The sequence below is a fragment of the Camelina sativa genome, chromosome 16 (genome assembly GCF_000633955.1).
Source record: "Camelina sativa cultivar DH55 chromosome 16, Cs, whole genome shotgun sequence".
Lineage (NCBI taxonomy): Eukaryota > Viridiplantae > Streptophyta > Magnoliopsida > Brassicales > Brassicaceae > Camelina > Camelina sativa.
This window is the reverse complement of record NC_025700.1, coordinates 819,616-842,437: the sequence shown is the minus strand read 5'-3', so window position 1 is coordinate 842,437 and position 22,822 is coordinate 819,616. Positions and strand designations below refer to the sequence as shown.

At 40.1% G+C, this 22,822-nt stretch overlaps 4 protein-coding genes across 5 annotated transcripts in view; 2 read left to right on the top strand and 2 right to left on the bottom strand.

The window, feature by feature from the left end:
* On the bottom strand, positions 4,134–4,943 carry LOC104753189. The gene is made up of 2 exons (XM_010475478.1): positions 4,601–4,943; positions 4,134–4,513 (listed from the first exon to the last, which is right to left on the bottom strand). The coding sequence occupies exons 1-2, from the start codon at positions 4,941–4,943 to the stop codon at positions 4,134–4,136; spliced, it is 723 nt and encodes a 240-aa protein (XP_010473780.1).
* LOC104753188 lies at positions 7,084–19,320 on the top strand. The gene is made up of 26 exons (XM_010475477.2): positions 7,084–7,236; positions 7,524–7,655; positions 7,746–7,817; positions 8,005–8,075; positions 8,157–8,256; positions 8,350–8,448; positions 8,591–8,717; positions 9,120–9,259; positions 9,345–9,404; positions 9,529–9,764; positions 10,007–10,427; positions 10,521–10,619; positions 10,762–10,888; positions 11,291–11,430; positions 11,516–11,575; positions 11,700–11,935; positions 12,178–12,607; positions 12,727–13,050; positions 13,156–13,761; positions 13,849–14,022; positions 14,122–14,355; positions 14,429–14,712; positions 17,679–17,883; positions 18,519–18,589; positions 18,696–18,818; positions 18,932–19,320. Exons 1-26 carry the CDS (start codon positions 7,084–7,086, stop codon positions 19,062–19,064), a joined length of 4,857 nt encoding a protein of 1,618 aa, XP_010473779.1. The 3' UTR covers positions 19,065–19,320.
* LOC104749117 (germin-like protein subfamily 2 member 4) lies at positions 19,303–20,614 on the bottom strand. 2 transcript variants are annotated; one of them, XM_010470693.1, is made up of 2 exons: positions 20,408–20,614; positions 19,303–19,928 (listed from the first exon to the last, which is right to left on the bottom strand). In XM_010470693.1, exons 1-2 carry the CDS (start codon positions 20,520–20,522, stop codon positions 19,378–19,380), a joined length of 666 nt encoding a protein of 221 aa, XP_010468995.1. In that variant the 5' UTR covers positions 20,523–20,614; the 3' UTR covers positions 19,303–19,377. The 2 variants fall into 2 exon arrangements, with proteins under 2 accessions (XP_010468995.1, XP_010468994.1); XM_010470692.1 differs by lacking the exon at positions 20,408–20,614 and adding an exon at positions 20,021–20,217.
* Positions 21,037–22,822, top strand: part of LOC104753187 — a 3,641-nt gene continuing 1,855 nt past the window's right edge. The window contains exons 1-3 of the mRNA XM_019237645.1: positions 21,037–21,989; positions 22,144–22,299; positions 22,401–22,817. Of these exons, the coding sequence (XP_019093190.1) occupies positions 21,959–21,989; positions 22,144–22,299; positions 22,401–22,817 (604 nt within the window). The 5' untranslated portion in view covers positions 21,037–21,958. The remainder of the gene's footprint in view (positions 21,990–22,143; positions 22,300–22,400; positions 22,818–22,822) is intronic.

Genomic DNA, 22,822 nt, shown 5'->3' with positions numbered 1-22,822 from the left:
TAATCTTTTACTATTATTGTTGTAACTCTTATAAATATAAACAACACCGATCAGTTTAGTTCAATCTTTATGTAATATTATGCGTCTGGGAACCAATAAAAGAAGTTACAAAATTGCTTTTTTTAGCACGGTGCGACGATAATGAAAATATACAGTATTCTTTTAGTTACTACTACAGTGACACCGCATTTTCTTTTACATTTGCACGACACGTCTCTATTATTCGAAACCTTATTGGAATGTCCCTTGTCAACTGTGTTGTTGTTAACTTCTTTAATAAATGACCGAAGAGTAAAATAAATCATTTCCTTAGACCGTGTTGAATGCGCTGTCGTCTTTATTTATTATTATTACCAATTTTTTTTTGTTTTTTTTGTTCTTGTTAAAACTCTTACCAATCAAGTATACTAGTACGTGAATTCGTGAAAATCGTCATCTAACAACATGTGTGAAGCATTTTTTTAAATTAAAAATAGAACAAAGCGACGAATCCGATCGTGTTTAACTCAGGACGCGTGAAACGAGTCGTCTCGGAGACCATATAAATATATATATATATTATAAAATAATAGAGAATGATAATCAATTACGATTGACAATATACAATATATATATAAGGGTGAGACTTGGTCAGCAAGTGTGAATTATTATCACTGGATATATATTTAACATAATTAGAAGATATGGATTGAACAATACATGATATTGGGTGATCCTCTACATCTCCCCTCAAGATGGTGGGGCTTTTGACACACCAATCTTGGAGGTAAGCAGGTGGAATGGTGCACGTGCGAGAGGCTTTGTCAATGCATCAGCTAATTGATCCTTTGTGGAGACGTATGCGACAAGGAGATTGTCGGCGGTTATCTGATTGCGGATGAAGTGATAGTCGAGGGCCAGGTGTTTCATGCGAGAGTGAAAAACAGGGTTAGCACAAAGATATGTGGCACCAACATTGTCGCAGTATATGACTGGAGGGGACGTGATGTTGTAGCCGAGTTCTGTTAGCAAGGAACATATCCAACGGATTTCTGCAGATGTGTTTGCCACAAAACGATATTCTGCTTCGGTGGAGGAGCGGGCAATGCCTTTTTGCTTCTTGAATGACCAGGATACCAGATTGTGACCAATATAGACAATGTGAGCGTGAGTAGAGATGTAGTCGTCTCGATCAGCAGCTCAATCTGCATCGAAGAATGCATGAACGGATGCGATGTTGTGACGATGGAGAAAAATCCCGTCGTCGGTTGTCCCGGCTAAGTATCGAAGCAACCGCTTGACAGCTTGCCAGTGATTTGTTGTCGGTCGGTGCATGAATTGAGACAAGCGGTTGACAGCAAATGAGATGTCATGCCGTGTGAACGAGAGATATTGTAAACTACCAACAACGGTGCGGTAAGCAGTCGGGTCCGTTCGAGCTGAATCGGAGTGGAGTGATAGCTTCGGCGACGTGGCCATGGGAGTGGCAACATGTTTGGCATAAAGCATGTTGTGTCACGTGAGCAGATCGAGTATGTAGCGACGTCCGAGTAGCCTCAAGTTCAAGGAAATAGTGAATGTCTTCCGGATCTTTGATGCTAAAACGGTTTGCGAGTGACTGAAGTGTTTGGTGCAGTAGAGTGTTGTTGTTGCTGGTGACGATGATGTCATCGACGTAGACCAGTAAATAGACCAGCCCAGCTCCACGGCGAAGAATGAATAGTGATGCATCAGCCAATGAGTTCTTGAAACCTGCACTCAACAGAAAAATTTTCAGTTCCTGGTACCAGGCCCGGGGTGCCTCTTTCAGACCATAGAGGGCCTTGTGAAGGCGACAAACATGATTTGGTTGGTTGGGATCGACGAATCCTTCTGGTTGGCGAACATAGACCTCCTCTGTTAAGGTTCCTTTTAGAAAGGCATTGTTAACATCAAGCTGCTTGATCGGCCAATCATAGTGCACAACGGTCTGATGAACAATGCAGAGGGTAGTTGCCTTGATGACAGGGCTGAATATCTGAGTGTAATCGATTCCCAGACGTTGGTTGTATCCTTTGGTAACGATCCGGGCTTTGTGGCGATGAACAGACCCATCAGGTGAATACTTGAGTCAAAACAGCCATTTGGTGTCAATGAGATTCTGACCTGGAGCCGGAGGGCTAGGGACCATGTACGGTAGCGTAGTTGAGCATTAAACTCGTCGGATGCTGCATCTCGCCATTTGGCATCTGCCAATGCCTGAAGTATAGTGCGTGGTTCAACATCGACTTTAGAAATGGCAAGAGCATACTTGGAATTGGGTTTGATGATGCTTGTCTTTGCGCGTGTGGTCATAGGGAGATGATTGACGGGTTGCAGCAGTGGAAGAGGCGCCGGATCGGGAGACACAGATGGTTCCACGGAGCGAGAGGTCGGAGTGGAGGAAGTTGATAGACTTGGGTGTGGTGGTGGGCTTGGCAGTAATGGGCCTGACGAATGTGAGGAAGTATATGGGCTTTAGGAGCTGGAAGAGGAGAGCCGATTTGTGACACTTCTTTGTGGTGAGATATCTTGATTTGTCGATGAAGACATTGGCAAGACATCGGAGGATGAAGGAGTTGCAGCCGGAGTTAGGACAACCGGTGATGGGGACGAGACGGGAGACGGAGCGCCAGCAGAGTTCGCCGGTGTAGATGAGGGATCTGAGCTCGAGTTGACCGGAGAAGGCATAATGGCATCGACGAGAGGCACAATAGTGAGCGGTACGGCCGAGACATGGGGAGTCCAAGCAGCGACTGGTTCAGAGACGATGGGCACCGCGGAGAGGGCAGGGAATGAGAATTGATTTTCTATGAATTGAACATGGCGGGAAACGTATAGTCGATTGATGGTGGGTTCAAGACATAAGAAGGAACTTTGGGTTAAGGAGTAGCCGAGGAAGACAGAGGGTGTGGATCGTGGTTCAAGTTTATGAGAGCGATAGGGTCTGAGCCAGGGAAAACAAAGGCAGCCAAAATTTTTAAGTTTGGAATAGTTTGGGAATGTAACAAATAAGCGGTGAAAAGGAGAGGAGAGTGTAAGAACGGGAGTGGGAAGTCGATTGATAAGGTAGACAGATGTGGCAAAGGCATAAGAACAGTAAGTGTTTGGGATATTGGCTTTGTGAAAAAGACAGCGACCCGTTTCGACAATGTGGCTTGTGTCGTCTCTCGGCGAGACCGTTGTGTTCAGGAGTATGAGGGGGAGTGGTTAGGTGAGTGATTCCGGCAGTGGACAGGAAATCACGAAGAGCGATAAATTCGCCGCCATTATCAGAAAAGAGGGTTCCAATTTTGGTTTGGAACCGGTTTTCAATAAGTGCTTTGAATTTGATGAAGGTTTCTTTGACATGGGATTTTAGTTTGAGGGGATAAAAGCAGGTATAACGAGTGAAGTGGTCCACTATTATGAGGTAGTGTTTGAAGGAGTCGAGAGAGGTAATGGGTGAGGTCCAAAGGTCGGTAAAGAGGTATTGCAAAGGGAGAGTGGAGAAGATGGACGTTTCGGAGAAAGTTAGTTTATGACTTTTATTTGAAAAGCAATCAACGCAAGACAAAGGTTTTGAACAGAATCTGAAAGCGGTAAAGAAAATTTAGAAATAACATTTTTAAGAATAGATAGAGAAGGGTGTCCAAGTCTTGAGTGCCAATCGGAGACGGACGACCGGACTGTCGGAGTGGCAAAGTACGACGCTGCACCTGCTGTTGTAATCGGCCACTCGTAGAGTTCATTTTTAGTCCTTCCTTGGAGTATTCGGATCCCGAGCTGAGATTCCTTATCTGAAAGAAGGCAGGGTAGAATTCAACACAAACGTTATTGGCGTTGTATAAACGATATACAGATATAAGATTTTTCTTAATATCAGGAACATAAAGAATATTTGTAAGCGAAAGGGAGCGTGTGGGAGAAGGGAGAGATGCGGAACCCATATTGACGATTGGTAAACCGGTGCCATCGTTAATGAGGACCTCGTCACTACCGTTGTATGGGTGGTGGAGGGACAAGTTTGCTAGATCAGATGTGATGTGGTGGGCGGAGTCAGAGTCCATGATCCACGGGTTAGAGGTGGACGTGTGAACAAGGTTTGCACGAGGCATCCAAGCAGATGGTGGAGTGGGAAGCAAGGGACGCTGGGACTAGGGAGACTGGAACTGTGGACATCGCTTGGTAGAATGACCTTGTGTGCCACAGATCTGATAACGACCAAGGTATGGACGAGGAGAGCGGCGGTTGTCATTTTGCGGTGAGTTGTGCCATGTGGATTGTGACTGGACGGGGTGGTGATTGTTGAACTTGGAAAAGGGACGTCTATGGTGGTTGGTGAAGTTTGCAGAGATCGGAAATGAGGGAGGAGCAGCAGGAGCAGAGGCAAGCAGCTTAACCTCATGGTTGAGAAGCTTTTCGTGAAGCTCCGGGAGCGTAGGTGGAGTGTCACGGGCTTCAGTCTGGTCAACAATGGACTTGTAGTCTTCAGGGTGACCACCAAGTATGTAGTCGATCTGATCTTCATGCGACTCTGGTTTTCCAAGGAGTGCAAGTTGGTCAAATTTGACTGTAAGACCTTGGAAGTACTCATCGATGTTGCGTGAGCCTTTCTTTCAACCGTCAAGTTGTTGTTTGAGTTGACGAATATGGCCTCTGCTAAGGTTGGTGTAGGTGGTGGTCAGGGTGGTCCAGATGTCAGCATCGGTTGAGGCACGAGAGAGAAGAGGTTGAACAGAGGTGGAGATAGCTCCAAGGAGAGTGATGTAGATCAGCTTATCCTGACGCTTCCATATGGTGAAGGCAGGATTGGCAGTGGTGACACCATTTGTGATGATGGTGGAGTCTGGTTTGGCGGTAGCTGGATCCAAAAAAGGGACAAGATCATAGCCATCAAGAAGAGTTTGAACTTGGCGGCTCCACATAAGGTAGTTGGAGGTGGTGAGTTTGGTCACATTTGACATGTTGATGTTGAGAAGCGATGCGGTTGTGATAGGCACAACTTAAGTGGTGGCAACAACTTCTGGGTTTTGGATATTGGTGTCTGTGGAAGACATGATCGAAACAAGAAGGAGAAATGAATAAGGAGAAGCGTAAGAGAGAGAAAGAAGTCGATTGCGGAAAAAGAAAATTTAGTTTAGGAACGTTTGCTCTGATACTATATAAGGTAATGGAGAATGATAATCTATTACGACTGACAATGTACAATATATATACAAGGCTGAAACTTGGTCAGCAAGTGTGTATTACAAGATATATACTTAACATAGAAGATATGGCTTGAACAATACCTGATATTGCGTAATCCTGTGCATATATAAGGGATATGTGTGACCTGCCACTTTATATATTGTCAATATCAATGGATTTAGTGTACTTGGTCAAATTATAGTTGAGCATGTATATATGAATTACGAATGATATGGTTATGTATTCATTAAGGATATACTACATCACGTACATTTGTATATACTTTTGACATCCATTGTCAATACTCAATACGTTTTGAATGGTACCACGCGGTTGTGTAGTATTCCATCTTCGAAAGATCCTTATCAGTATAATTGAAGTTTCTTTGTGTAATAACTTGAAGGGATCCGTATCAGTAATTTTGTTTTTGTGGATAGATATTCACGTTCGAAGGAGAAAGAGATTTCAATTTAGAGATGATGTTAGTAATCTTTAATAAATCTAATCGACAATCTAATTAAAAAAAATCTTTAATAAATATGGTTCATATATATATATATATATATAGGTCACAGACTCACGCCCAGGACACTAACATGCTAAATGTTCAAAACTCGATTAGTGATAACAAGGATTAAAAAATTCTCAATATCTATTAATTAAACCACATTATTAGTATTATTTTTAGAAAATAAAATAGGAATATTAACTGGTGTCTTGAAAATAAATGAAAGTTTCATGAATGAATGAATATCCACGTTAGAGAAAATAAATATCTTCGCAGGATTGGAAATAATTAGACAACAATTTTAGGAAAAAGACACGCCTTTCACGTTTGTGTGTGACGCAAAGACCCACAACTCATTTACTGACCAATCGAAAATTTGTTTCCTTTCTTATTCGGAGGCTACTTTATTACTATTCTATATATTTTTGTTTAAAGTAAAGTTACTTAAATATTTTCTTTTTTTGTTTGTTATAACGTAAAAAGTTAACTTTATAAACAACACAAAAGTAAGCAAATTATTATTTCTTATCTCTTTTTATCGTTGGCTTGAATTGAAGCCTTTAAACAAACGTGTTGAATCCGGATAAAATTGAATCTATCCGATCCAGAGAGCAGTAACAATTAATTAAATTAAGTTAAATGACATACATTAGGTTCATATGGATATATATATGTTTAAAAATTAATTTAAAAGGTGAACCATGATAAATATAAAATAATTAACTTCAAATAAAAGTAGTATATAGTATATACTGTTATGGATATTGGATAGAATCCCCAAAGAAAATACGTTTAAAAAAAAAAAAAAGAAGCATTTGGATTTATACTACTATTTCCTTATTTAAAACCCTCTAGGCTTCTAGATAGTTCTCTCGTTATGCTTTTTTTTTTTTTGCTTTTCCTAAAACTGAATCGTTTTAATTATATAAATTCTGTTTTGTGTATTTTAATCAACAATATATAGAAGATAATCAGATCTTACATAACGACTATATAAATCGAAAGTACATACTACTAATTAGCGTGTGAGCTCGTCTCTTCTTTGTTATAATTCTCTCCGTTCTAAAGACTAAATAAGTTGGTTGGAATTATCCTCCGCGTTTATTCTTAAAATCCGATTCGTTTCCATTTCTCGCTCTCGCTCTCGCTCTCGCAGACCTTATCCGTTTCCTTCATCTCTCTCTCTTTCTGTCGGGGAAAATTTGTGGATTTCTTTTTGTTGTCAGCGAATCAAAGAATATTCCAAGCGTTTCTTCCCATCCGCATTGGCGCAGGATCTTTTTTTTTGTCTATTTACCGGGAATCGAACAACAGTTTATTGTATTATAGAGTGTGTGTGTAAAAGAAGAAGTCGAGAGGATTACACGGGATCGAATCCACGAGTTTTTGTTGTTGTTGGATGAGAGATGTCGTCGATACCGAAGGAGCCAGAGCAGGTGATGAAGCTGAGAGATGGATCGGTACTTGGGAAGAAGACGATTCTTAAGAGTGACCATTTCCCTGGTTGCCAGAACAAGCGTATGACTCCTCAGATCGAAGGCGCTCCCAATTACCGTCAGGTCTCTCTCTCCCTCCCATTCTCCAATTTTAATTAATCATTTATTTGTATGTATGAAGTGAGCTGAATCTGTGAATCAAAATCTAAATCGAATCACAGAAACAGGTCCTATGTGTTGGCATTTCATTCGATTCCGGCTAGGTTGTATAGTATTCTAGAACTTGATCTTGTGTGTTCCAGAATGCAGATTTCTTATAAACCTCGAGAACTCATTGCCTACTAAAGCTGGTTTTGAGATATGTGATCTCAATTTCTTATCTGATGTTGGTTTTGTGGTCTTTGTTACAGGCTGATTCACTACGTGTACATGGGGTTGCAATCCCTACCGCTGTTGGTATACGAAATGTTCTTAGGCACATTGGAGCTCACAAGGACGGGAAACAAGTTAAAGTTCTTTGGATTAGTCTTAGGGAGGAACCGGTATAATCCATCTTCCCCCCAGGCTTCTGCCATTATTGTTGCTTCAATATTCTTTCTTGTTAACTTGTCATTTACTACATCATTTGGCAGGTAGTTTACATAAATGGGCGACCGTTTGTTCTACGTGATGTGGAGAAACCGTTCACCAATCTTGAATACACGGTACATAAGCTTTGTCCTAATATACGGTTCAATTCCATTTGGAAACACTTTTCTTGTACATTAATATAGCCTTTTGTACATTTGTTTGTTGGGTAGCTGCAAATTATCTCCACTAACAAAGTAAATCAGAAACTTGTGTATCTGTGGAACCTTTCATTTGTGACCTTTAGCTTATGTTTCTGATCAGGGAATCAACAGGGTTAGGGTAGAGCAAATGGAAGCACGGTTAAAAGAAGATATTCTCATGGAGGCATCGAGGTAACCACTAGGTCCCTTGAATGATCTAAATTTGTTTAATTGTTTTTGCTTTGGGTGTGTATCTGATCATTTGCCTTACAGATATGGGAATAAGATACTTGTCACCGATGAACTGCCAGATGGTCAGATGGTTGACCAGTGGGAGCCAGTCTCTACTGATTCTTTAAAGACACTGCTTGAGGTAGGACATTGGAACGAAGCCTCATATTTACACCCTTTTGTGGGATTTCCAGGTCATATCATTCTTTTTGCTTATACACTACTCTGGATCTAGGTGTACGAGGAACTGCAGGCTGAAGGATACCTTGTCGACTATGAACGTGTTCCTATAACAGATGAAAAGTCACCAAAAGAAACAGATTTTGATCTGTTGGTAAGTCTTATGCCATTCCTCTAAGTCGACAACCTTGAATGATCTTATCTCTTGCCATTTCGTATTTGCTAGGAGCATAACACTATATTACACTTACTATGTTTCTCTCAAATCATTTCTTAATACACATGTATGATTTCAGATTAGGAAGATATCTCAGGCTGACATTAATACGGAGATCATTTTCAATTGTCAAATGGGACGTGGACGTACTACGACTGGAATGGTGATTGCAACCCTGGTCTATTTCAAACGTACTGGAGCATCAGGTACTTCATCATGTCCAACCGCTCAACTTGCGAAGAAGCATATGAGAAGAGAATATAACGAATGCTCTTTCAGTGAATTATATTGTTATTCAGAAAAAGAAGCTGAATTGGGGATACCTTATTGTAGAATTGTTTACTTTTATCCCGCTTTTGGGGTATCACATCTAAAAGTGGTTTATTTTCTTAGAAAAATGAAACACGATCGATTAGCCAAATAATCATCTCTCAACTCTCTTTCTCAAGCATGTTCTTATGTATATATCTAAGAACCACATATTTCTTGAAAACATTATAGCTTAGAGATAGTTTAGTCCAGGCAGATTGGTGTTTAAGCCAGCTCATTATGGTATCTATTAACCTGTCATTTTTTTTGTTTTTTTTGCTTTTTAATGTTGAATAAAGATCAAGGATTCCCAAGAAACAACTCTTTTGGGAGAATCTTTAAAGCTGGCGAAAATATTACTGTTAACCTGCCGAATTCGGAGGAGGCAATTCGTAGAGGGGAATATGCGGTCGTTAGAAGTTTAATTAGAGTCTTAGAGGTATTTAGTCCCTTTCCGTTTGTCTTCATCTGATTATCTTGATGGTCCTGCTGCTTCTAACAATTTATTGGTTTCATGATTCTAGGGTGGTGTAGAAGGTAAAAGGCAAGTTGATAAAGTCATCGACAAATGTGCATCCATGCAGGTATTTGTGTTAAGTTTTTTATACCTAAATTAAGTACACTCTAACGTATAAGCAACCGTATTTTATCTTATGGGGTTTCACTTAGGGTAAAAGGTCTAAAGTTTATCCATGAATTAACTGACAGAATTTACGAGAGGCAATTGCAACCTATCGCAGTAGTATTTTGCGTCAACCCGATGAAAAGAAGAGAGAGGCAGCACTCTCATTTTTTGTTGAGTACTTGGAGAGATATTACTTCCTTATATGCTTTGCTGTATATATTCATTCAGAGGGTGCTTTCCTCCAATCTGGTTCGTTTGGCCACGTCAGTTTTGCTGATTGGATGCGAGCTAGGCCAGAGCTCTATAGCATTCTTCGCAGGTACTGACAAGCAGTTTATTTTTGCTTGTAACTCGTTATGATTCTGTTTGCTTGTAAATCTGGTTGTATCTCAGTTTTCCATAGGAGCAGTTGAAGAACAACTTATTTGAGAGAATTTTCCTAAGTAGCTCCCTGCATTACCTATTTACACTAGACTTTGAATGCCAAAATTAGCCTGGTACTCGTGTTTCAGAATGCATGTGTCTTCAGATGTCTTATGTAAGTTCATTTGCCTCTTCCAGGTTGCTCAGAAGAGATCCGATGGGTGCCCTTGGATATGCAGCTATGAAGCCTTCTTTGACAAAGATTGCAGAATCTACTGATGGGCGCCCTCACGAGATGAGCGTCGTTGCTGCGCTTAGAAGTGGGGCAGTTCTGGGAAGTCAAACTGTTCTAAAGAGCGATCATAGTCCTGGCTGTCAAATTTTAAATCTACCAGAGAGGGTGGAAGGAGCTCCGAATTTCAGGGAGGTTCCAGGATTTCCAGTATATGGTGTTGCTAATCCAACTATAGATGGTATTCGATCTGTCATTGANTGTGTATCTGATCATTTGCCTTACAGATATGGGAATAAGATACTTGTCACCGATGAACTGCCAGATGGTCAGATGGTTGACCAGTGGGAGCCAGTCTCTACTGATTCTTTAAAGACACTGCTTGAGGTAGGACATTGGAACGAAGCCTCATATTTACACCCTTTTGTGGGATTTCCAGGTCATATCATTCTTTTTGCTTATACACTACTCTGGATCTAGGTGTACGAGGAACTGCAGGCTGAAGGATACCTTGTCGACTATGAACGTGTTCCTATAACAGATGAAAAGTCACCAAAAGAAACAGATTTTGATCTGTTGGTAAGTCTTATGCCATTCCTCTAAGTCGACAACCTTGAATGATCTTATCTCTTGCCATTTCGTATTTGCTAGGAGCATAACACTATATTACACTTACTATGTTTCTCTCAAATCATTTCTTAATACACATGTATGATTTCAGATTAGGAAGATATCTCAGGCTGACATTAATACGGAGATCATTTTCAATTGTCAAATGGGACGTGGACGTACTACGACTGGAATGGTGATTGCAACCCTGGTCTATTTCAAACGTACTGGAGCATCAGGTACTTCATCATGTCCAACCGCTCAACTTGCGAAGAAGCATATGAGAAGAGAATATAACGAATGCTCTTTCAGTGAATTATATTGTTATTCAGAAAAAGAAGCTGAATTGGGGATACCTTATTGTAGAATTGTTTACTTTTATCCCGCTTTTGGGGTATCACATCTAAAAGTGGTTTATTTTCTTAGAAAAATGAAACACGATCGATTAGCCAAATAATCATCTCTCAACTCTCTTTCTCAAGCATGTTCTTATGTATATATCTAAGAACCACATATTTCTTGAAAACATTATAGCTTAGAGATAGTTTAGTCCAGGCAGATTGGTGTTTAAGCCAGCTCATTATGGTATCTATTAACCTGTCATTTTTTTTGTTTTTTTTGCTTTTTAATGTTGAATAAAGATCAAGGATTCCCAAGAAACAACTCTTTTGGGAGAATCTTTAAAGCTGGCGAAAATATTACTGTTAACCTGCCGAATTCGGAGGAGGCAATTCGTAGAGGGGAATATGCGGTCGTTAGAAGTTTAATTAGAGTCTTAGAGGTATTTAGTCCCTTTCCGTTTGTCTTCATCTGATTATCTTGATGGTCCTGCTGCTTCTAACAATTTATTGGTTTCATGATTCTAGGGTGGTGTAGAAGGTAAAAGGCAAGTTGATAAAGTCATCGACAAATGTGCATCCATGCAGGTATTTGTGTTAAGTTTTTTATACCTAAATTAAGTACACTCTAACGTATAAGCAACCGTATTTTATCTTATGGGGTTTCACTTAGGGTAAAAGGTCTAAAGTTTATCCATGAATTAACTGACAGAATTTACGAGAGGCAATTGCAACCTATCGCAGTAGTATTTTGCGTCAACCCGATGAAAAGAAGAGAGAGGCAGCACTCTCATTTTTTGTTGAGTACTTGGAGAGATATTACTTCCTTATATGCTTTGCTGTATATATTCATTCAGAGGGTGCTTTCCTCCAATCTGGTTCGTTTGGCCACGTCAGTTTTGCTGATTGGATGCGAGCTAGGCCAGAGCTCTATAGCATTCTTCGCAGGTACTGACAAGCAGTTTATTTTTGCTTGTAACTCGTTATGATTCTGTTTGCTTGTAAATCTGGTTGTATCTCAGTTTTCCATAGGAGCAGTTGAAGAACAACTTATTTGAGAGAATTTTCCTAAGTAGCTCCCTGCATTACCTATTTACACTAGACTTTGAATGCCAAAATTAGCCTGGTACTCGTGTTTCAGAATGCATGTGTCTTCAGATGTCTTATGTAAGTTCATTTGCCTCTTCCAGGTTGCTCAGAAGAGATCCGATGGGTGCCCTTGGATATGCAGCTATGAAGCCTTCTTTGACAAAGATTGCAGAATCTACTGATGGGCGCCCTCACGAGATGAGCGTCGTTGCTGCGCTTAGAAGTGGGGCAGTTCTGGGAAGTCAAACTGTTCTAAAGAGCGATCATAGTCCTGGCTGTCAAATTTTAAATCTACCAGAGAGGGTGGAAGGAGCTCCGAATTTCAGGGAGGTTCCAGGATTTCCAGTATATGGTGTTGCTAATCCAACTATAGATGGTATTCGATCTGTCATTGATAGGGTTGGGAGTTCTAGAGGTGGTCGGCCAGTTTTCTGGCACAATATGAGAGAAGAACCTGTTATCTATATCAACGGGAAACCATTCGTTCTACGTGAAGTTGAAAGACCGTATAAGAACATGCTAGAATATACGGTAATTATCTGTGTGTTTTAAGTATATGTCAGATACTATTGGATGCAATACCTTTGTGTGATTAGCCTCAACTTATCGTCAACTCTTATGGATTGGTTGGAATAAATACGTCTATGTAGGGAATTGATCGAGATAGAGTTGAAGGAATGGAGGCTCGTCTAAAAGAGGATATTCTAAGAGAAGCTAAGCGATACGACGGTGCAATAATGGTCATTCATGAAACTAAAGATGGACAGATTTTTGACTTATGGGAAAATGTGGATACTGATTCTGTTCAAACACCCCTCGAGGTCTACAAATGTTTAGAGGCTGATGGTTTTCCTATTAAGTATGCACGCGTACCTATAACTGATGGTAAAGCGCCCAAAAGCTCAGACTTTGACACGTTGACATCTAATATTGCTTCTGCTTCCAAAGACACTGCCTTTGTCTTCAATTGCCAGGTTGGGCTTTCTTCTTCATCCCAATCTGCTTGTGTATTTCGATACGTTTGGTAATCCTCTTTAGCTTATCTGTTCCACTTACAGTAATTCCCTTTTCATTCACAGATGGGGAGAGGTAGAACAACAACTGGAACTGTCATTGCATGTCTAGTGAAGCTCCGCATCAATTATGGGAGACCTATCAAGGTACTTTATGATGTTCTGACCCATGAAATTGTGGATGAAGATTCCTCAAGTGGTGGTGAAGAAAGTGGAAGTAATAACGCTGAAGAAAGACCTCGTAATTCAGGACGAAGAAGTGAGGAGGAACAAGGTCGTGCATTTGGAATGGATGACATCCTTTTGCTGTGGAAAATTACTAGGTTATTCGATAATGGAGTTGAATCCCGTGAGGCGTTAGATGCTGTGATTGATAGATGTTCTGCATTGCAAAATATTCGTGAAGCTGTTCTGCAGTACAGGAAGGTTTTCAACCAACAACATGTTGAGCCACGAGTAAGGAGTGCTGCCTTGAAACGTGGCGCTGAATACTTGGAGAGATACTTCCGTTTGATTGCCTTTGCAGCCTACTTAGGAAGCAAAGCTTTTGATGGATTCTTTGTGGAAGGAGAATCTAAGGTGACGTTCAAGAATTGGTTGCATCAGAGGCCCGAGGTGCAAGCAATGAAGTGGAGCATAAGGCTAAGACCTGGACGATTTTTTACCATTCCTGTGAGTCCAATTTCCCATTATTCAAGCTTGGAGACTGTATAATTTTTTATTTATTTGCGTGTTGTAACTTTAGATATTTTCATGTAGGAGGAACTGCGGGCACAACATGAATCGCAACATGGAGATGCAGTCATGGAGTCAATTGTCAACGAACGGAGTGGTTCTGTCTTGGGAAAAGGTTCTATTCTTAAAATGTACTTTTTTCCTGGCCAAAGAACTTCAAGTCGCTTGCAAATCAACGGTGCACCTCATGTATACAAGGTAGGCTTCAAGGAAATGTGATGTTTGTACCCGTGGTTTCCTGATTACTGGTAACCTTAAAAATGATCATACTTAACCATGACATAACGTTCATTTCAGGTCGATAGATACCCTGTTTATAGCATGGCAACTCCCACAATTTCAGGCGCTAAAAAGATGCTCGCCTATTTAGGCACCAAACTAAAGGAAGAAGGTGGGGTTTCAACAGAGAGGATAGTAATAACAGACTTGAGAGAAGAAGCAGTAGTTTACATCAATGGAACTCCTTTTGTCTTGAGAGAATTGAGTAAACCTGTTGATACCCTTAAGCATGTTGGAATAACGGGTGCAGTGGTATGTTTCAAACGCAGCTAATAAATTATGCAAATTGCAAAAGCAGTTTTATTGATTTGTATCCTCAATGCAGGTAGAAAGCATAGAAATACGGTTAAAAGAAGATATATTGTCTGAAGTTCGAGAGACTGGAGGTCGAATGCTATTGCATCGAGAAGAATACAGCCCAGCATCAAATGAATCTCGGGTTATTGGATACTGGGAGAATATTCAACCAGATAATGTGAAGACACCTGCAGAAGTATATGCTGCTCTGAAAGATGAAAATTTCAACATAACGTACCAAAGAATACCTTTAACCAGAGAAAAAGACGCATTAGCTTCTGATGTAGACGCAATCCAGTACTGTAAAGACGAGTAAGTATCAATCATCTGCACATTTTATATACATACCAAATCTTTTTCCGTTTTAACTTGTGGTGCCGTTTTCAACACAGTTCTGCTGGGAGTTACTTGTTTGTATCGCACACCGNCAAGCAGTTTATTTTTGCTTGTAACTCGTTATGATTCTGTTTGCTTGTAAATCTGGTTGTATCTCAGTTTTCCATAGGAGCAGTTGAAGAACAACTTATTTGAGAGAATTTTCCTAAGTAGCTCCCTGCATTACCTATTTACACTAGACTTTGAATGCCAAAATTAGCCTGGTACTCGTGTTTCAGAATGCATGTGTCTTCAGATGTCTTATGTAAGTTCATTTGCCTCTTCCAGGTTGCTCAGAAGAGATCCGATGGGTGCCCTTGGATATGCAGCTATGAAGCCTTCTTTGACAAAGATTGCAGAATCTACTGATGGGCGCCCTCACGAGATGAGCGTCGTTGCTGCGCTTAGAAGTGGGGCAGTTCTGGGAAGTCAAACTGTTCTAAAGAGCGATCATAGTCCTGGCTGTCAAATTTTAAATCTACCAGAGAGGGTGGAAGGAGCTCCGAATTTCAGGGAGGTTCCAGGATTTCCAGTATATGGTGTTGCTAATCCAACTATAGATGGTATTCGATCTGTCATTGATAGGGTTGGGAGTTCTAGAGGTGGTCGGCCAGTTTTCTGGCACAATATGAGAGAAGAACCTGTTATCTATATCAACGGGAAACCATTCGTTCTACGTGAAGTTGAAAGACCGTATAAGAACATGCTAGAATATACGGTAATTATCTGTGTGTTTTAAGTATATGTCAGATACTATTGGATGCAATACCTTTGTGTGATTAGCCTCAACTTATCGTCAACTCTTATGGATTGGTTGGAATAAATACGTCTATGTAGGGAATTGATCGAGATAGAGTTGAAGGAATGGAGGCTCGTCTAAAAGAGGATATTCTAAGAGAAGCTAAGCGATACGACGGTGCAATAATGGTCATTCATGAAACTAAAGATGGACAGATTTTTGACTTATGGGAAAATGTGGATACTGATTCTGTTCAAACACCCCTCGAGGTCTACAAATGTTTAGAGGCTGATGGTTTTCCTATTAAGTATGCACGCGTACCTATAACTGATGGTAAAGCGCCGAAAAGCTCAGACTTTGACACGTTGACATCTAATATTGCTTCTGCTTCCAAAGACACTGCCTTTGTCTTCAATTGCCAGGTTGGGCTTTCTTCTTCATCCCAATCTGCTTGTGTATTTCGATACGTTTGGTAATCCTCTTTAGCTTATCTGTTCCACTTACAGTAATTCCCTTTTCATTCACAGATGGGGAGAGGTAGAACAACAACTGGAACTGTCATTGCATGTCTAGTGAAGCTCCGCATCAATTATGGGAGACCTATCAAGGTACTTTATGATGTTCTGACCCATGAAATTGTGGATGAAGATTCCTCAAGTGGTGGTGAAGAAAGTGGAAGTAATAACGCTGAAGAAAGACCTCGTAATTCAGGACGAAGAAGTGAGGAGGAACAAGGTCGTGCATTTGGAATGGATGACATCCTTTTGCTGTGGAAAATTACTAGGTTATTCGATAATGGAGTTGAATCCCGTGAGGCGTTAGATGCTGTGATTGATAGATGTTCTGCATTGCAAAATATTCGTGAAGCTGTTCTGCAGTACAGGAAGGTTTTCAACCAACAACATGTTGAGCCACGAGTAAGGAGTGCTGCCTTGAAACGTGGCGCTGAATACTTGGAGAGATACTTCCGTTTGATTGCCTTTGCAGCCTACTTAGGAAGCAAAGCTTTTGATGGATTCTTTGTGGAAGGAGAATCTAAGGTGACGTTCAAGAATTGGTTGCATCAGAGGCCCGAGGTGCAAGCAATGAAGTGGAGCATAAGGCTAAGACCTGGACGATTTTTTACCATTCCTGTGAGTCCAATTTCCCATTATTCAAGCTTGGAGACTGTATAATTTTTTATTTATTTGCGTGTTGTAACTTTAGATATTTTCATGTAGGAGGAACTGCGGGCACAACATGAATCGCAACATGGAGATGCAGTCATGGAGTCAATTGTCAACGAACGGAGTGGTTCTGTCTTGGGAAAAGGTTCTATTCTTAAAATGTACTTTTTTCCTGGCCAAAGAACTTCAAGTCGCTTGCAAATCAACGGTGCACCTCATGTATACAAGGTAGGCTTCAAGGAAATGTGATGTTTGTACCCGTGGTTTCCTGATTACTGGTAACCTTAAAAATGATCATACTTAACCATGACATAACGTTCATTTCAGGTCGATAGATACCCTGTTTATAGCATGGCAACTCCCACAATTTCAGGCGCTAAAAAGATGCTCGCCTATTTAGGCACCAAACTAAAGGAAGAAGGTGGGGTTTCAACAGAGAGGATAGTAATAACAGACTTGAGAGAAGAAGCAGTAGTTTACATCAATGGAACTCCTTTTGTCTTGAGAGAATTGAGTAAACCTGTTGATACCCTTAAGCATGTTGGAATAACGGGTGCAGTGGTATGTTTCAAACGCAGCTAATAAATTATGCAAATTGCAAAAGCAGTTTTATTGATTTGTATCCTCAATGCAGGTAGAAAGCATAGAAATACGGTTAAAAGAAGATATATTGTCTGAAGTTCGAGAGACTGGAGGTCGAATGCTATTGCATCGAGAAGAATACAGCCCAGCATCAAATGAATCTCGGGTTATTGGATACTGGGAGAATATTCAACCAGATAATGTGAAGACACCTGCAGAAGTATATGCTGCTCTGAAAGATGAAAATTTCAACATAACGTACCAAAGAATACCTTTAACCAGAGAAAAAGACGCATTAGCTTCTGATGTAGACGCAATCCAGTACTGTAAAGACGAGTAAGTATCAATCATCTGCACATTTTATATACATACCAAATCTTTTTCCGTTTTAACTTGTGGTGCCGTTTTCAACACAGTTCTGCTGGGAGTTACTTGTTTGTATCGCACACCGGTTTTGGAGGTGTTTCGTATGCAATGGCCATTACTTGTCTCCTACTTCAACCTGGTCAGAACTTCATATCAACACCAACACTAACCACAAATTCTGCTACCTTAGAAGAAGATAATTCGACTTCATGGGCTTGTGATGAAGAAGCATTGAGTATGGGAGATTACCGTGACATACTNGCAGCTAATAAATTATGCAAATTGCAAAAGCAGTTTTATTGATTTGTATCCTCAATGCAGGTAGAAAGCATAGAAATACGGTTAAAAGAAGATATATTGTCTGAAGTTCGAGAGACTGGAGGTCGAATGCTATTGCATCGAGAAGAATACAGCCCAGCATCAAATGAATCTCGGGTTATTGGATACTGGGAGAATATTCAACCAGATAATGTGAAGACACCTGCAGAAGTATATGCTGCTCTGAAAGATGAAAATTTCAACATAACGTACCAAAGAATACCTTTAACCAGAGAAAAAGACGCATTAGCTTCTGATGTAGACGCAATCCAGTACTGTAAAGACGAGTAAGTATCAATCATCTGCACATTTTATATACATACCAAATCTTTTTCCGTTTTAACTTGTGGTGCCGTTTTCAACACAGTTCTGCTGGGAGTTACTTGTTTGTATCGCACACCGGTTTTGGAGGTGTTTCGTATGCAATGGCCATTACTTGTCTCCTACTTCAACCTGGTCAGAACTTCATATCAACACCAACACTAACCACAAATTCTGCTACCTTAGAAGAAGATAATTCGACTTCATGGGCTTGTGATGAAGAAGCATTGAGTATGGGAGATTACCGTGACATACTGAGTCTCATAAGAGTGCTATCTCATGGTCCGCAAAGCAAATCAGACGTAGATGGAATAGTCGAATTGTATGTATCGATAGAATCAGTCAATCAATCAATCTCTTTTGACAAATTTCTTTCACTTTTAACTACATGGCTCATGATTTCGTTCTCTTGTTTTGGCATTCTATAGGTGTGCTGGTGCAGGACATTTGAGAGAAGACATCGTTTACTACAGTAAAGAACTGAACAAGCTTCCAATTACAAAAGATGAAAACCGTTCGTACATCATGGACATGGGTGTTAAAGCCTTAAGGTTGGTAGTTACTTTCACTCCAATCCGGTCTTTAACCAATTGAAACCAAACCTTGAGTTTCGATTTCTTTCCATATTCAAACGAGTAATCTGATTGTTATATATGATGTACAGGCGTTACTTTTACCTGATAACATTCAGATCATACCTCTACTGCACGTCGCCTGAAGAAATGAAATTCTTGGATTGGATGAAGTCACGGCCGGAACTTGGACATCTCTGTCATAACCTCAGGATAGATAAATAAAAGGTGTTTTTTGGGGTTTCAGTGTCCATACATACATATATAAAATATATATAACCTAGGCAAAGTTATGTTGTTTGGTTTTTATACAGAGCTTTTAGTGTATAAAAAAATTGTAAAGCTTTCTCTCCATGTCCCCGTGTTTGCTTTGTAGAGAGATCTCTGTTTATAGGTTTGCTCCTTTCGTATGGATTGCTTTTAAAACCCTCCAGCTGATTCAGCTAGGTTTACTCTAATGAAAAAGCTTCTTATTTTTTTCCTTTATTAATTATTAAAACCAATTAATAAAATAAAAATATATAACTAACACAAATTTTTAGACTTTTTTGGGAGCGAACTTGGTTTTGATCTTTTCGATTTCTTTAGTCCCGATCTGAAACGCCGTCGTTAAAACGTGATCCGGAATCGTAGGAGTGGCCGTGAACAGCGTGGCGGCGATCGATTGTGTTCCCGGTAACTGACTGTTGAACGCCGAGATCACCGACGCCGGTTTGGCTTTGTCGTTGTTCTTCTGGTAATGAATCAACCCTCTCGGGAATACGAAAACTTCTCCTTTCTTCACCGTCTTAGCGAATAGCTTGTTCGCCGTCGTCACGAACCCGACGTCTAGCTCGCCTTCCAATACGAAGATCACTTCGGTGGCGCGTGGATGCGTGTGCGGCGGGTTTAAACCTCCAGGCGCGTAGTCTATACGCGCGAGCGAGACTCCGAGCGTGTTGAGCCCTGCGATCTTCTCTACGTTTGCTCCCGTGACGGCGGACCAGGCTGTGCTGTTAACGACGGCGGGTTTTCCGATCCCGGCGAAGAAAAAATCTGAGGCGGTGATGTTTGATTCCGGTTTACACGTGAAACCATTCACTTTGATCCCTACATACACATACATGATCCAAAATAATTAGTGACATTTACATTACTTTCATAGTATTATGTCATTCACAAGGTTTGATTATTGAAGATACCTGAAGTGTGATCTGCAACGCATAGATCTTGAAGCGTATCAGGATCGTAAGCAAGAGCAATCACAGTGAGAGATGATAACAGAGCAAAGAAGAAGCTATAACATCTCGAGTTCATGATTTGATGATGTTACTATTACTTACTGTAAGTCAGATTTTGAAGCTCCAATTTGCAACTGTGATATGTTTTATGTTTTCGATTGGATCGTTATATATATATTTGAATTTGTTGGGGGAAAATTATGCATACCTAAACTAACTTAAACGCAAAGCAAAACTGAGAGAGTTGGAGAGATGTGATGTCGTTTTCTTACACACANAAATAATTAGTGACATTTACATTACTTTCATAGTATTATGTCATTCACAAGGTTTGATTATTGAAGATACCTGAAGTGTGATCTGCAACGCATAGATCTTGAAGCGTATCAGGATCGTAAGCAAGAGCAATCACAGTGAGAGATGATAACAGAGCAAAGAAGAAGCTATAACATCTCGAGTTCATGATTTGATAATGTACTACTTACTGTAGAAGAACAAGTAAATCAGATTTTTGAAGCTCCAATTTGCAACTCTGATGATATGTTTATGTTTTCGATCGGATCGTTATATATATATTTGAATTTGTTGGGGGAAAATTATGCATACCTAAACTAACTTAAACGCAAAGCAAAACTGAGAGAGTTGGAGAGATGTGATGTCGTTTTCTTACACACATGTAGTGTATATTTTAATTTAACTTTTAAGTTTTGGCTTTCGTTATCTATAATTCTAAGGTTACATACACCGAATTGTATTCCAGATCAGAGATTAAAAAACTCTTAAAAAGGTTTCAGTTTCCAATTCTTGAGGCGGGACGAAGCATGTTCGTTTATGTTGTTGGGCTGGGCCTGGTAGAATATTAAATTGGCCCATTTGGGGTAAATCCTCGCCGGCGTAAATTAGCGGGAGGTGTTAACGATACCAGTCCATAGGTTAAAATCAGAGATGTACTTTCATTCTCTGTAGTGTTAGCCGCCGCCTCTCAACCTAATCTCTTCCCTTTTATTCTCTGTCTGGCCCTCTCTTTCTACTTTTTCGTGGAGGTTTTCAGACTTGTTACTAAGATGTCTGATCTAGACTAAGTAACATGAAAACGTATGCTTTTTTTTTTTGGGATTTTGAATATCCCGGAATACATATTTTTTACGTTACTTAGTCTAGTTTCAGCCATCTATCATCTTGCTTGTTAGCGAAGAAAGGTAAACTAATTTTCTCAACCAAACTCCTTTTCGCAGTTCTCTTTTCTATATAGAAAATCGTATAGGCTTTTATTATTGTAACCGATGGGATGTTCGATTTTTGAAACAAAGTAAGATGTTTTGGTAGTATGTCCAAAAGTAACAAACAAGTCAAATCTGATTGAAATTTAAGTTTCATTTTGAGCATTTATAAGTTGACAACATTAGGTTCTTGTTAGACTTAAATCATTTTTTATTTAGCTTGGATCTCCTAATCTCTCTCCTATGGTCGTGCAACTTGAGATTAGTTTCGGTCGTTATTAATAAGAATGAAAAGGTCTCATTCTGCGTATTTTTCTGATTCGATATTTTGAATTATCTTCTGGTCGGTTTTTGCTTGTTCATTGCAATTCGCAAGCTGTTAACAAGGCCCATGGAGAAATCCAGTTTAGGTGGCCTGTTAACACCACCCAAGATTGGTCCAAGTCGACCTCTTGTTCTCTCTATGGTAATTAGAATGAATCTGAGTCATGCTTGACTTGCGAAGTTACCAAACTACCCACAGCTACTTGGTTTCGTATTTGTGTTACCAAGGGGGTAGAATCGAAGTTAGCACACACCACCAAAACCCTAAAAAAAATCCGCAGCGACAGAGCTAAAAAACCCTCACGGACCAACTAAATAGTCTCTTAGTTCTTTCGTTCAATCCGGCAAAAAAACCATGTCTGATATGTTCCTCGGCGATTACGCAAGTAAGATCTTCTCCGTTAGATTTTTTGTTTTTTTGCCTCTTTCCATAAGTTTGTAGATTTGGATTAGATTAGTTGTGTCCGTTTCGTAATTTGTTTCTTTTGTTAAAAAAAAAACATCTCGCTGCCGCTGAGACAGACGTCTTTTGGGACATAGAACAGTGCGAGATCCCTGCTGGTGAGGTTTTGGAGAAAATAAGATCGAATCTTACGAGTTTTGGTCATCGTGGTCCTCTCTCATTAAGGGCTTATGGTGATTTAACTGGTCATGACTTTCCAGCTGGAGACATTAAGCTCAATCACTTCCCCGCAGGTTTTATAAATTAATTTCCTTCTAAATTAATTTTTTTTTAATGATTATGTTAACATGTTGATCATCAGATCTCTAATGTTTGTTTTGTTTGTTTGTTTCAGGACACAGATACGCGGGACAGAAAAAGATGCTTGAAGACCTTGTTTCATGGTCAGCTGAACATCCAGAACCGTGTACTTTGATGCTAATATTGGGAGACACCTCTCATGAGTTCGTCGAGATTGTTGGACGTTTGAAATCCACGAAAAATTACCAAGTTCTCCTAATTCAACCGGGTGATGATGATCCTATCGACCAAAGCGGAAGTGTGGACAATAATAATATGCGGAACCGGAAGAAACGTCGTCGTTGTACTTGCACTTGTAGAGGAAGAAGCTTCTCACTCGGTGTTGCCTATAAGCTGAAGATGAAGTGTAGGAGATGTCGTATAAAAAAATCGAAATCACCTAAAGTTGAAAAGCAAAGCGGAAGGTGTAGGGAGCGAAGCAGTGTTGCAAAACCCAATGGAGACGAATGCAGTGTT